The following is a 13,007-nucleotide window of genomic DNA, read 5'->3' as shown; positions in this document are numbered from 1 at the left end:
CCCAAATTTTCCGTAAAGCGCGTGGAATGAAATGCCCAAAGAACTACATTTACATTTCTCATTGCCAAAAAACTATCAGAAAAGAATATTTGATATGTTTGACGCTTCTCCAATTTCCGTTTCAATTTCTCTAAATTATGTGGGCCATGAACACCTTTGCGTTATTTCGTTATTTAACGCGTCCAAGTGGTATACAAAAAATAAAGGACTAGAGAATAATTTGAAAATTTTGGCCGATTTTTTGGAAGTACCTTCCCTTGTGTCAGGGCTTCTCTAAAAATTCAAACGATTCTCTGGACCTGTAATTTTCAGGTAATAACGGCGTGGCCAAGGCCTATAGGCTTCGAGCTTAGGAAATATAGCGCCATCTGCCTTAATATCCGTGAACTAAATATGTGAAGGCATAGCAGACGAATTTTGAATTTCAATGTTTTTAGGGAGAATTTCGACCTAGCAGACAGCTTTCATATATTCAATTTAAAACTTGGTCGGTAGGCGCCAATACTTCTAAGCTAAATTTAAACTACGCACGAAACTTTTTAATAAAATAATTAATTCGAGAGATAGGACCTGCAAGTTACGGTTTATATAGTGCTTGTTGAAATAAAGGAAACTTTTAACCGGTACGGTACGCAACAAGTGTTTCCTTTTAACCAGGTAGCTTTTTTTGACATATTAAGTCTTAGCAAAAACACGACCAAGGTTCTATTTACAGGTGAAAAGTTTCCATTATTTTAACAAGCACCATATAAACAGTATCTTGCAGGTCCTAGCTCTCGGAATTATTACTTCTAGGTGATTTCCTTGATATGCATTTATTTTATTTGATTGATTTTTTTAGGTTTAATCATAGATATAGGAAACGTATATAAAGGTCTAGATAAAATATTTCAAAGGGAGTGAATACGGAGGTGACAGCTAGCAGAAACGCGTAATTTCTGCAGGCTATCCTTATAAGGCGCTATCTATCGGTAAGAAAGCTCGCGCTATCGTCGCGAGAGCCATTGTCTCCTGCTTAAAAATTATACTAAAAGTCACCCACGGATGGTGTTTAAAGACTACGGCCTGCGGAAAGGTCAAGCACTTAGTACTAAAATGCTAAGAGAGCTCGCGCTCTTGGTCACGTGCCTTCCTCGGTGTCTGCTAGGTGTCAATTCCGTATTTTATGTTAGGCTTAGAGGCCCCGAAATTTATCTAGACCTTTATATACATTTCTTATAGCTATGGGTTTAATGCCTGTTTTCTTGACAAACAAATAAATAATTAGAGTGTAGCGATAACGTAAACTATATTTTAAATTAATATTTATGAAATTGAATTAATAATGAAATTTTATTGCATTTTCTATACATTAAAATTTCTAAGGAACCTACTTTTGTACATTGAAGTACAATACATTATTTAAATCACTGATTTTGAAAAATAAATCACAACCCTTTCAAGTTTAGTGTTTCGTCTATGTGGATGAAGTTCGTTGGTCCTTCACGGAGAGGAAGGCTGAATGAAATAGCAATTAAACAGAAACATTTACCAAATTGAAGCATTTGAACAAGTGTACACCTATCAATTTATCATTGAAAAAATGTTACGTTGGAAGGAATCTATTAAAAAAATATACGCAGATATTACTCAACGACGAAGAGCTGTCATTTTCATTACTCGCGTAGAGTTTACCCTACCCTAACCGTTTTAATAAACTGTCAACTAAACGAGGTGAAAGCGCTTCTTTGGATGGGACAAAAGATAAAGGACTTTATTACGAGGGACGAATACAAAACAGATAATTCGATTTGCAAATAATGACGACGGGCTGGATCGCTAACAAATTAATTAACTCTCTAGACCAAAAGGTAGAGGACGTCACTGGTTGGGAGCAGGGTGACCAGGGAAAGGCTTTGGAAATTTTATAGGAAAAATAGTTCAGTTTATTCTTAAAAACAGGGTGCCTCGTCGAATTTAACCTTATGTAAAGGGCTTTTCGTGGTAAAACGTCATCGATACGTCACCCGTGACGCAGCAGCAACGTTAAAACAAGAATGCCAATGTTACTTTATAGAAAGGCTTATTGTAGGAAAATATAGGAAATAAAATAGGCGAATTATGGGAAAATATAGGAAACTAAATAGGTGAATTATAGGAAAATATAGGAAACTAAATAGGCGAATTATAGGAAAATATAGGAAACTAAATAGGCGAATTATAGGAAAATATAGGAAAATAAATAGGCGAATTATAGGGAAATATAGGAAAATAAATAGGCGAATTATAGGGAAATATAGGAAAATAAATAGGCGAATTATAGGGAAATATAGGAAAATAATTAGGTAATTATTGCATAATAGGTATACTTTGACTCGATAATTTTTTGTACACTGCTTTCTTGCATTATTGAATCTCTTAGCGGATTTACAAAGCTTGTACATTTAAAAATTATGATTTTTGACACGTACAAAAAGTTCTTTCATTTTCAAAAGAACCAAGGAATTATAGGAAAATACGGGGAAATAAAGAAATTTATAGGAAGCAGTGGCATAGCTGGGGGGGGGGGGCGCCCGGGTAACACCCGACCGTGGAAAAATAAAAATTTACACTAACCTACCCCTCTGGCTCGTAACGCTCAACATTTACAACAAAGAACTTGATATTGTCAAGTCAAAACCTATTTAAAACGTACCAAGAGATTTTACTCAAAGCTAAAATAAAAAATGGTACATTAAATTGACTTATTCTGAAATAGTCAATAAATACAATCATAAGTAGAATGTCGGATTCGCTTTAGCTGGCACCCCTGCAATTTTTTATGGCAATTTGGAAAGTCGTCTGCTAAATAACTGGCTCAAATTGTTCCTAGTTTTTATTCATTGCGAGATGAAAAAAAAAGTATTAAATTCTTCATTCAATTTGTTATTTTTCTTTTACAACGTCACAAGTAATTGTTTTACGCAAATATCATTGTTTTTAGTGTTTTGGAAAACTAGGAAAATTTTAGTCCAAAATGGAAAATTTCAAGGGTCCTGAAAGGGAAATTCCGATTTCACTACCTGGCATCACTGCTCCAAGAGAAACCCACTCTGTAGCCATGTACAAAGAATCTAAAGGGACTCACTGTTTAGGATTTAAAAAGCACGCGTGAATACTGGGAATAGGAAAATCACGACTAATTTTAGTTCAATGTCGACAAACTTGGCGTCGCTGAAGTCAATTTCCGGCGTAGTTTCGCAGAAAAGCTGGAGCGTTCACGTTCAATTTTGACCAAATGGTGCCGTTGTTGTCGGTTAAATCAAAGAGTATAAAAACTACGTAACCTAGAGATATAATGACGGTCGAAAGCAGTAAAGGAAGTTGTAGCATGGACTGTATCAGTCCATGGTTGTAGCAACCGGGGGGGAAGTCACTCAGTGAATTTGCACTTCAAATTTCGGTACCGCAGCGCCACTACGGCAGTTTTAAGTGGCAATCATTTTGATTTAGTTCAACATTCTTGAAAATTCCTTTAGGAATTGGTTACCTTTAGGACTTGGCAACGTTAGAGAACAAACGCCTTATTCTTCACTTTTTGAAAATAAACACCGAAACAACGAATCCACAAATTCTAACTAAAAAAATCACGAAACAGTAACCAATTACTGTCACTTTTTTGAATTGACAGATATTAGACAATTAAATATCCAAAATGCCAAATTTAGCACCTCCGCAACACCGTAACTGCCATTTTTCTCCGGTTTTATTATTTATTGTACTAAATACTGCCGTAGTGGCGCTGCGGTACCGAAATTTGAAGTGCAAATTCACTGAGTGCCTTCCCCCCGGTTGCTACAACTTCCTTTACTGCTTTCGACCGTCTTTGGTTAAATGATAAGGCTGATTAAGTCTTAGAAGTTTTATTTTTGAAATTGGGCCTTTAAAAGTTTAAGTAATGTTAATTAACCATTTTATTAAGTAAAAATGATCAGTAAGCCGCGTATGGCTCAGGTCTTTTAATCAAATTAAACTTTAAAAAATTAATGAACTAAGCCTAACCTAACTTTCTCGTACGTACTGTCGCCTAAGGCCTGACTAAGATCAAGGACAGTAGATACAGGGACGAGAAAGTGTATTGGCGGCCTCTGTTGGAATATATCACCTAAAACGACCTAAACGCAAGGAGAGTTAGTTGTAAACAAAAAATGCGGTCACCTAATTTTAGCGGTTCTTGACGAGGCTTAAGTGTTCAAAACAAATGGGCATTTTTATAGTTACGCTCGTAGTTTTATTTTTAATTTAACATCAAAATGGTAAAAACTAACTACAATAATACTGTCCATGGTGAACCACGTCTTAACAATGGCCGCGGTTTGTTTACATCTAACTCCCCGTGAATATGAAGACGATTAAAATCGTTTTTTTTCCCTGCTTTCTCGTTCCTGTATCTACTGTCCTTGCTAAGATTATCGTAGTGATAGTTGAACAGAATTCTTGAGGCGCTTCAAAGCGGCTGATGTAAGCCTTCCGATTTAGGCCACGCCTACAGTGTCAAAATAGCGGGAAAAGTTCGTCCCCTAAATTCTTGGTCCATGCTGTAGCTTATTTAGCCTTTTGTATAAATAAATAAAAATAAGCGAACGAAGTTAGGCCTCGGCGCCTTAAGTTTTTAGGCGCGTGCTTCGCGAAAATGTGTTTCACGATTCTCGGTGACTAATTCTATAACATGACTTACTTATACGAGATGAAATATACCGTTGTATTACAATTGAAATAAATCAAATATGTTTCAGAAACAAAGAATGACTCGCGCTAAAAAACACTTAATTTAACTTTCACTATTTTTATGCCATCTTTTATATCTGAGCATTTATCTTCCGCATCCGTGTTTAGGCACTTTTAAGAAGAACAAAAAACACGTTTTGGTAATAAAAAATGAGACCTAGAAGATTGAATATCTTTGTTTTAACCCATCTTTTAAATTTCAAGGACAATTTTTAATTTCAAAGTTTTTGTTTTATACAAGTACGAATTTGGTTTTAACAACCGTCACAAACGAAAAAAAAAGCTAACAGTATGTCAATCAAATTATTCTATTCAGTTTTTTTTAAAGCATATTTTTCTATCAAATTCGTTAGGAATCGCGAAAATTATGAGGGGGTAATTAGCAATTGGACGGAGGTACACTTCTATAAATTATATTTATAGTTTTTTTTTATATCCAATTAACAGAACAATAGTTTTCGTCTATAGTTAAGGCATACTTAGGCCTAATATTTTTTTTCATTTAAATGTGGGCCTTTCACGTTTATATTTCTTATTATAATTACCGCGATTTTAACGTTTAAATACTTAATTTCATCAAGGACTAATTTGTGGTTTATATACAATAAAAATACTACGTAATGGTCGAAATTGATATTAAAATGAAGAATTTTTGATTTCTTATAATATTAAAAAAAAAACAATTTCTAAGTTCTATTAAATTTATTAAGATTGCGAATGTGGAAATATATATAACGATGTAAATTTACTCAATTTGGGTCAAGTATTTTTCCTTTTTAACAATTATTAGCACCTCTATTCAAAGTTATAGAAACATACCTACGAAACATTTGAGCATTTTTTTCAAATACCATATAATTTTTGCACGATGGGTGATAACTTCCTTCATTAAGTATAATCACTAATTAGTAACACCGCCCTGGATTATTTTGATTGCGTTAAAATAAAGAAAACTTATTTTACACTGATTGGACGGTAAATTAAAATGACTCAAAAACTGACCAATTAAAACATGGGTCGTACAAATTTTCTTCCTAACACAAAAAAAATGCGATCTAAAACCTTTTAAAAAAAAATCAACAAAAAATTAATACGAGGGAAAGAAACTGAATAAATACAAAAACTTGATGATCGAACACGTATTCCACGAAAAAAAATCATAGGGTGGGAAAATATTGACGTCTAGCAGCTTTTTTTAATATTTCATTCTGAAAAAGTTACTCGTAACGTTGAGATCCCTGAGTCATTCACCCAAAAACGACTAAATACCTAAAAAAGTAGATTAAGCCTCGTAAATTCTTAAATTGGGGATTTAAAATGTTACGACTAACTAATTACAAATTACTTTGTATCGTGAAAAGGTTTTCGCAAAATCCTACATAATTTAAAACGGATATTAGGGCTTTAGTAACATATTAATAACTAATAATTTTTTAAAAATTGATCGAGTAAAAGCCGATATTCGCTGGTTAAAAATTTTGATAAATTTCACGTTTCCATAAATCGCGAACAAAAGGTATATTATTATATAATAATAATATAATATTATGATAATTTGAGCCGTAGCTGACTCGGGAGAGGGTGAAAAGGGCGCGAAATTATTCTCAATTTAACAAATTCAAATTACATGATAAATGATCATTATCTACATAAACGCATTCGAAATATGTTTTACAAAGTGACTTAAAAATTAAAAGGCGACGAAATCCAGGAACCAAAATCCATATTTTTTTTTCTCAAATCGAATATAATGAACAAGAAATCGCCGAGTTTTCAGCTTTCGGAGTCTCTTTACGTGGACGACCAGCGTTTGTCGCGTCTTGACGCGCCGCTGCGTGTACGCGTGTGAATGGGGACTCTGAAGTACAACTTCAACGTGGCGAAACGCAACCCCCCAATAAACCATTTTCTTTATGTACAATTTTAAAAAAGAATCTCCCGTGGGTTGTTGGAAGGCTTCGTCCGGTTGGAAGCGACACTTCGAGCGTCCCGATTCGCTGACGGGAAGCCAGGAACTTTAATTCTTCTCGGAAACAGACACCGCACTTTGCTTATGACATTTTTGGTTTGCAATTTTTGTTGTTTTTGTACATGGACCGTCCTGAAACGGCGCGTTTAAAAAACTGTCACGTGATCCGGCGAATTGCGGTTGATTGAAGAAATGAAGGGTTACGACATTCGGTTACTATTGGCGCGATGGCTTTGGGCGAACAGCACACCTTGATACATAATTCCGTTGATCTCCATACTGACCACCAGCGAATTGTCGATTTGAGAACGACCATCACCTGCGCAAATTAAAAATTATAGATTATTACAAAATGGTTATTCGCAATAATTAAGACGTTTTTAAGTATTTAAATGCCGTAGTACGAACCACGTCAAAATAATCCAAGGGCAGGTGTTACAAATCGTTAATTGTTAAAGTCCCAAGCGAAGGAAAATATAGCGAACACCAGAACCATTCCGTGTTAGGATACTTAGCCAACTTTAATTTCGGATTGTTAAAGCAAAGACATTTGCCAGTAATGGCTCCCAAGAAGCGCGAAATAAGAAATAGGATGGGGGAATACTTGCCTCGGCTCGAGATTTTGATATGCGTACTGTTGACTGACTGCGAATGTCTGGGAGAATGTATCCGGTCGTCGTCGGCGGTGGCGGCGAAGCGTTTGGACGAGGACGAGGGCGTCGAGGCGGCCAGAGGGACGTCATCCGCGGACATCTGCGCCGACTTCCTCGAGGCGGACAGCGCCAACTCCTGCAAGACCCGGTTGTGGTTGCTGGATCCGTGACTGAGGCCAGAGTGGAGTGGTCCCGGCGAGGTTTGATGCTCAGAGGACTGGCGCACTTCCAGATTCAGCGCTTCCTGTTGAGCGGGAGCTGGTAGCCCTCGACCTGGGGTCGAACCCAAACTTCCGTTATCCTCCTCTCCTAGAGTACCCAGACAGATCAAACAGATCGAAAACTCCGATAAGCAAACCACCAGCAGACCCAATCACACGCGTATCAAGATTCTAACATTCGTTCTCTATAGAGTTGAATGGTCGAATTTTCCATGCGATTAAAATCATTCGTACAGCGTATAGAGAAGAGTAGGCCATGCTCAAGAACATAAAATACCATTTACCAAAAGGAAAAGAGGTGGGAATTCTGATCATAACTCAGGACTTGGGGGGAAATTATGTCGCCGGGGGTCTTCTAATTGAAAGTACCAAGGCGAAGAGCAAGGCGATGGGCCCTTATGTTATTGGGCTCCTAAAAAGCATGCTCGTGGGCCCCGGGGAATTTGCCCTTTGGGGGCCTCCACTACAGACTTACCAGTCGGTGTGGGGGTATGGAATAAAAATTTAAATTGTTATCTATATAGTACAACAAATAACGTTTAAAGTGTACTAGATTCGTGCGCATTAATTTGAAAGGTCAAACGCGTCTAAAGGACCTTTAGGATAAATTAATTATGAACAATTTGGAGACTCCATGAGCCGGGGGCCCTCGGCTATCACCGACCTGCTAATAGCAGGAATCCATACCTCTACTTGGAATGCTTATCCTGCCGTATCGCGTATGGTAAGATAACTCGGACGGCTTTGGCCCCGCCTACGAGAGAAAAATTACCCTCTGCGCGCGCTCCCCTCTCACGTTGTTGTTTGTCAAGTTAACATAGTGACGTCAAAAAAACCGTCAGCCACAAGAAACTAAAATCTGCCGCGATAAACATTTCAAGTAGAAGTATGGATTCCTGTTCCAGATCATAAGAACACGATGAACTACCTCTACCATCGCTTAGTAACTTAAAGGAAAAGTCAAGGTTCGGTAAAACGTGGGTCTATTTGAAAGATCATGTCTAAATATACTCAAAAATATCAGTCCTAAAATTGTATCTTTTTTTAATGACAAGAAATTAATTTTTAAACGACTGGAATCTACCCGCCAAGTGAGCTGCCATTTTCTTTCACCTTCCCTCCGCAGACCGCACGCGGAGCAAGCGCGCGCAGGGAACAGTGGGCTGTTATAGCGCGAACAGCGCGTGATTAAAGTCCTAAAACGTCACCGCGAAACAAAATGGAAGATCGCTTGGTGGGTAAATTTGGCCCGTTTAAAAATTAATTTATCGTCATTAAAAAAAGATACAATTTTACGACTGATATTTTTGACTGTATTTAAACATGATTTTTCAAATAGATCCAAGTTTTACCGAACCTGGACTTTTCCTTTAAATTTCTACTTGGTGCGGAAGATTATAGGAGATTCCGTATATTTATTGACCTAAAAAAATGAAAAATTCCAAAAGAGGGGTTCTTGTAAGGTTCTAATCCCATTTAATAACCCCGACGGTAGTTAGCGAATGTCAACTCGATGACTATTATTGAGAGGTATATATAAAGTCGGGGCAACCTTTATAAAAGCAGCAGTGCGTGAACGGATCGGATCGTATAATTTCAATTGGGGAATCCGAGACGGCGGCGTTCGTGCAACTTCGTTTAATAGGGTGGCGAACAACGAAACGGGGGTGGGACAATAAAGGCTCCGGCGGACAAAGGCAGAGAGTTACAAACAATCTCTTTCCAAGCGCGAAATGGCGACGTAGCTTACCGCCTTGTTACAAGTTTTTAATTTAATTTTCGCGTCCGGGAACAAGCCCGCGCTAAGCCTTTGTCCGACCACTTCGAATAATAATATTCTATTTTGATAGCAAATGGCGACAACCGAACCTTTTTTTTTAATTAAACGAAAAAAATGTACCTTCTCTCTTCATAATGAAAAAAGTACGATAATATTGCTTCCATCCTCGCTAAGCTTTAGAAAGAACAACTTTGGTTAATTTGTATTATGCGTGTCCTTACGCGTAGCCCGTGTCTTAATAAGGTCCAATTAAAACTGAATTTAATTTTGGGAGCTCCCCTTTCACTTGATACAAAAGTAACCAACCAGTTTTTACAAATAAGCAATAAACTGACGGAAACTTATTCTATTTAACAGTCGTAGTAGTATTTGTAGTAGCGGATTTAGAATTTGCGGTTTACTAATTTTCACATTTCTGTATTTTCTTTTATTGGCAAACAAGAGTTAAATTTTGGACGTATAAACTACTCGACCATATTTTTCAAATTGCATAGCACGCCAGCGCTCCTACCGAGATAAACGCGAAACGTTTCAAAATTACGTTTTGCACGTGACAGTACCTTTACATTGGGAGATATAGCAGGATTATTTACCTGCTTTTATACCCTAACATGGCGGAGTATTTTCACGCGCAATGTTAGATGCCAAGCTACCGATATAAAGCCGGGTTTTCATGGACGCTTGTAGCTTGAAAAAGAAAAGATTGAGATTTTTCCATTTTACGGAAAGCGTATACTTTATTTTATATTTCGCGCTCAAGCTGCAAGGAAAGCGCTTCGCGTTTTCACGATGCAAGATATTTCTAGCGTGCCGCGTGAGCTGGCGGCTGCCGCGTTTATTTTTTGCCGAAATAAATACGGCGGTTCCGAATCGCAGACGTCTTTTGATTAAGAAAAAAATGTTATTACTTAAACTTTTAGTAATTATCAAAGCCAAAAACAATAAAAGAAGGTACAAAACAAACGATGGTGGGTGCACCCTATTTGCATAATTTTGCTCAACATTTACTGCTTTTGAATTTCATTTTCGGTTCCAAATTATTGGGTTATCCTTTACATGGCTTATAAAATTGTTTTTTCCTGTTTTTTCTCTTCTTTCTCTTTTCTTTCTATTTAATTTTGTTGCTTTTTCGTTAATTTGGTTGTCGTTGAACTCATTGTTATTTGTTTCGAACAGCGTACTATAGTGTGATAAGCCTCGGTACTAACATACTACATACCCATTGGCTGGCTGAAGTCACATGGACCGACGTCACGCGCGAAATTTTCGCTTGGGTGTAAAAATACCTAGTTGGATTTGATCGGCGCTAGAAGCGTGTTCCAATCTATTGCCACAAGCGCACACTCCAAGCGCAAAATACACGTGTTCTTGAAAACAGAAGCGACCGCAGCGTGAGCGCGAACTTTAAACTATTTCTAGCTCAAGCCAAATTTTTTCAAGCTACAAGCGTCCATGAAAACCCGGCTTTAGGCCTAATGATGTTCACTTATTATATCGGTGCACCCCAAAATTCCTTTTGCTCGCGAAATTAGGTCGCCATGTTAGGATAAATAAGCCAGCTAGAACTCATAATTAAGAGGCAGCGCTCAAAATCATAATTTGGCGAGCGATCAATAGGTGTTTCCATAAAATAAAACAATAAAAAAATTAAAAGTATAAAATGTTTTTATCCCGCGTCACGTGCTTAAGCTTTTTAGTACTTTATTGGCGTTTCGCACGTGCACGAAATTTAGATACGGGTTTCGTACTCACAATAGAAACCCACAAAATATCTGAAAACGCCAGGTTTTCTTGTTAAAAATTAAATAATTTTATCCAATAGCGGAAATTTAGCCCTCAAAATGGGCGGGGGAGCTAAAGGGCCCCCTAAGCCACTGTGGGGTGGGAGTGGTTAGCACTTTCGCCTCGCGGCAAGAGGAGCCGGGTTCGATCGCAACTTGTGGCACTGGGTGAAAATTCAGAACGACTCCTTCCGCGTTGAGTTCGCAAGTTCTCTCCTCACTGGTTTAAGGGGGGTTTTCTCCCGAGCTCTTCGGTTTCCCCTTCTATAAAAACTTGTTGAGGTTAACGGAAATAGTTAGTGTAGGGAGCTGTTGGCATGAAGGGCTTGCCACCACCCTCCTACGCATTGTATCCCGGCCACCTGAATTCATGGCTTTAAAAGTCGCTTGATGACTTAGGCCTAAGATGGTGCATTGGGTATTAGCCTAGCTGATTATTATTATTTATTATTATTCTTCCTATCGATCTGTGGGTTCTAATAACCCCAATTAGCTACGCCACTGGTTATCTCCCGTAATTATAGCTCCCATAGCCCAGTCTGCAATTATCGGGGCTAATGCCAAAGAGTGTGTAAAATTCCTTGACCTGCCCATCTTGTTAACCGCCTGACAAAAATGATATTAATCGGCCCGTCTGACACTAGGTGGCACTTTCCGTGTCCGGATATCAACATTCACGAGACCCACCGGGTTCAAACATCGCTCGAGGGAAACAAAGAACCTATAGTATTTTTTTGTCTACACTGGGTAGGTAGTTTTATTTGCAAAAGAGGAAAAGACAAAGGTTTTGTACGCTCCCCAAAAAGACAATTAAATGGAGAGTTGGTGTGATAATGGAGGACATTGTCAGCGGACTTCGACACAGGGCAGTAACGTTCTGCGCCCAACGAAAAAAAGAAGACTAAATATTCAAATTATCCTTGTAATTAAATCCTCGTTAAACCGCCTCTGTACTCGCAGAAAACAAACAAGTAAAAACATTTTCTTCCTCAAAGATTTGTTTTGATTCTACGTATTTAAAATGCGTATAGAGTAGTCCAATACGACTATTACAAGGGATAAGATTCTTTTAAAGGCGTAACGTCATCAGAGGTCGACTCATAAATACCCGTAGCTTTACCAGATGGCGCCAACAGTCAAAATTTTGAATTAAAAAAAAACCACGAAAAATACCAAAAAAATTAAATAATTACGCACGTGTTAAACTTTTATTTATAGTTTTGACATGAAGCTTAAAATATTGTTAGTAGTTGTATTGAAATAAAATAGTAAATATTTATTCCCTCCTCGCAATAAATTAGCGCCATCTAATATGAATTAAAATCAAGCTTCTAATGGCTTATACGTTCACGTTTTCTAGAGTTGAACATAACGCTGTTTTTTTTCCTTCTATTAAATAACGTAAATTACAGAATTTTGTGTATAATTTAATTCCTAAACGAATTCGTTCAAAAATACGGAAAAAATATACTTTTAGAAAAAGATCCATAACTTAAAATGTCGCTATTTAATCGGAGACCTCTATTTAACCCTATATCAATAAATAACGTTTCTTATAAAAAGGGGAAAAAGTGAAATGTTTATTAATGAAGCTAGGTTCCGCATATTTTCAATATATTTAATAGCGGGGTCGAGCCAGATATGTTTAAAATATAAAAATAAAGATAAATTATACGAAGGTAGAAGGTGTTTTCAGAGGCCGATCAAAACCCCATTTTTCCCTTCGAGGTAAAAGCACGCGCCGAGACCTCTCCACCTCATTTAAAACTAATATTTCTTAAATTTTATGCCCGCCAGGCGGCGGTGTATTAAATATCTTCTCCCTAATTGCCGGCCAGGGGCACAAGATGAACGTCC

At 37.5% G+C, this 13,007-nt stretch overlaps 1 protein-coding gene across 5 annotated transcripts in view; it reads right to left on the bottom strand.

The window, feature by feature from the left end:
• Positions 1–5,434: 5,434 nt before the first annotated feature.
• LOC149922218 (uncharacterized) overlaps positions 5,435–13,007 on the bottom strand; it is a 168,070-nt gene continuing 160,497 nt past the window's right edge. For 4 of the 5 annotated variants that reach the window (XM_090163181.1, XM_090163182.1, XM_090163184.1 and 1 more), the window contains 2 exons: positions 7,324–7,677; positions 5,436–7,034 (listed from right to left, as the gene is read on the bottom strand). In XM_090163181.1, the coding sequence (XP_090019307.1) occupies positions 6,916–7,034; positions 7,324–7,677 (473 nt within the window). In that variant the 3' untranslated portion in view covers positions 5,436–6,915. Of the gene's footprint in view, positions 7,035–7,323; positions 7,678–13,007 lie in introns of all 5 variants that reach the window. The other variant, XM_090163183.1, reaches the window with a different exon arrangement.

Source organism: Leiobunum rupestre, chromosome 11 (genome assembly GCF_980474605.1).
Source record: "Leiobunum rupestre chromosome 11, qqLeiRupe1.1.hap1, whole genome shotgun sequence".
NCBI lineage: Eukaryota > Metazoa > Arthropoda > Arachnida > Opiliones > Sclerosomatidae > Leiobunum > Leiobunum rupestre.
This window is presented reverse-complemented; position numbering and strand designations above follow the sequence as displayed.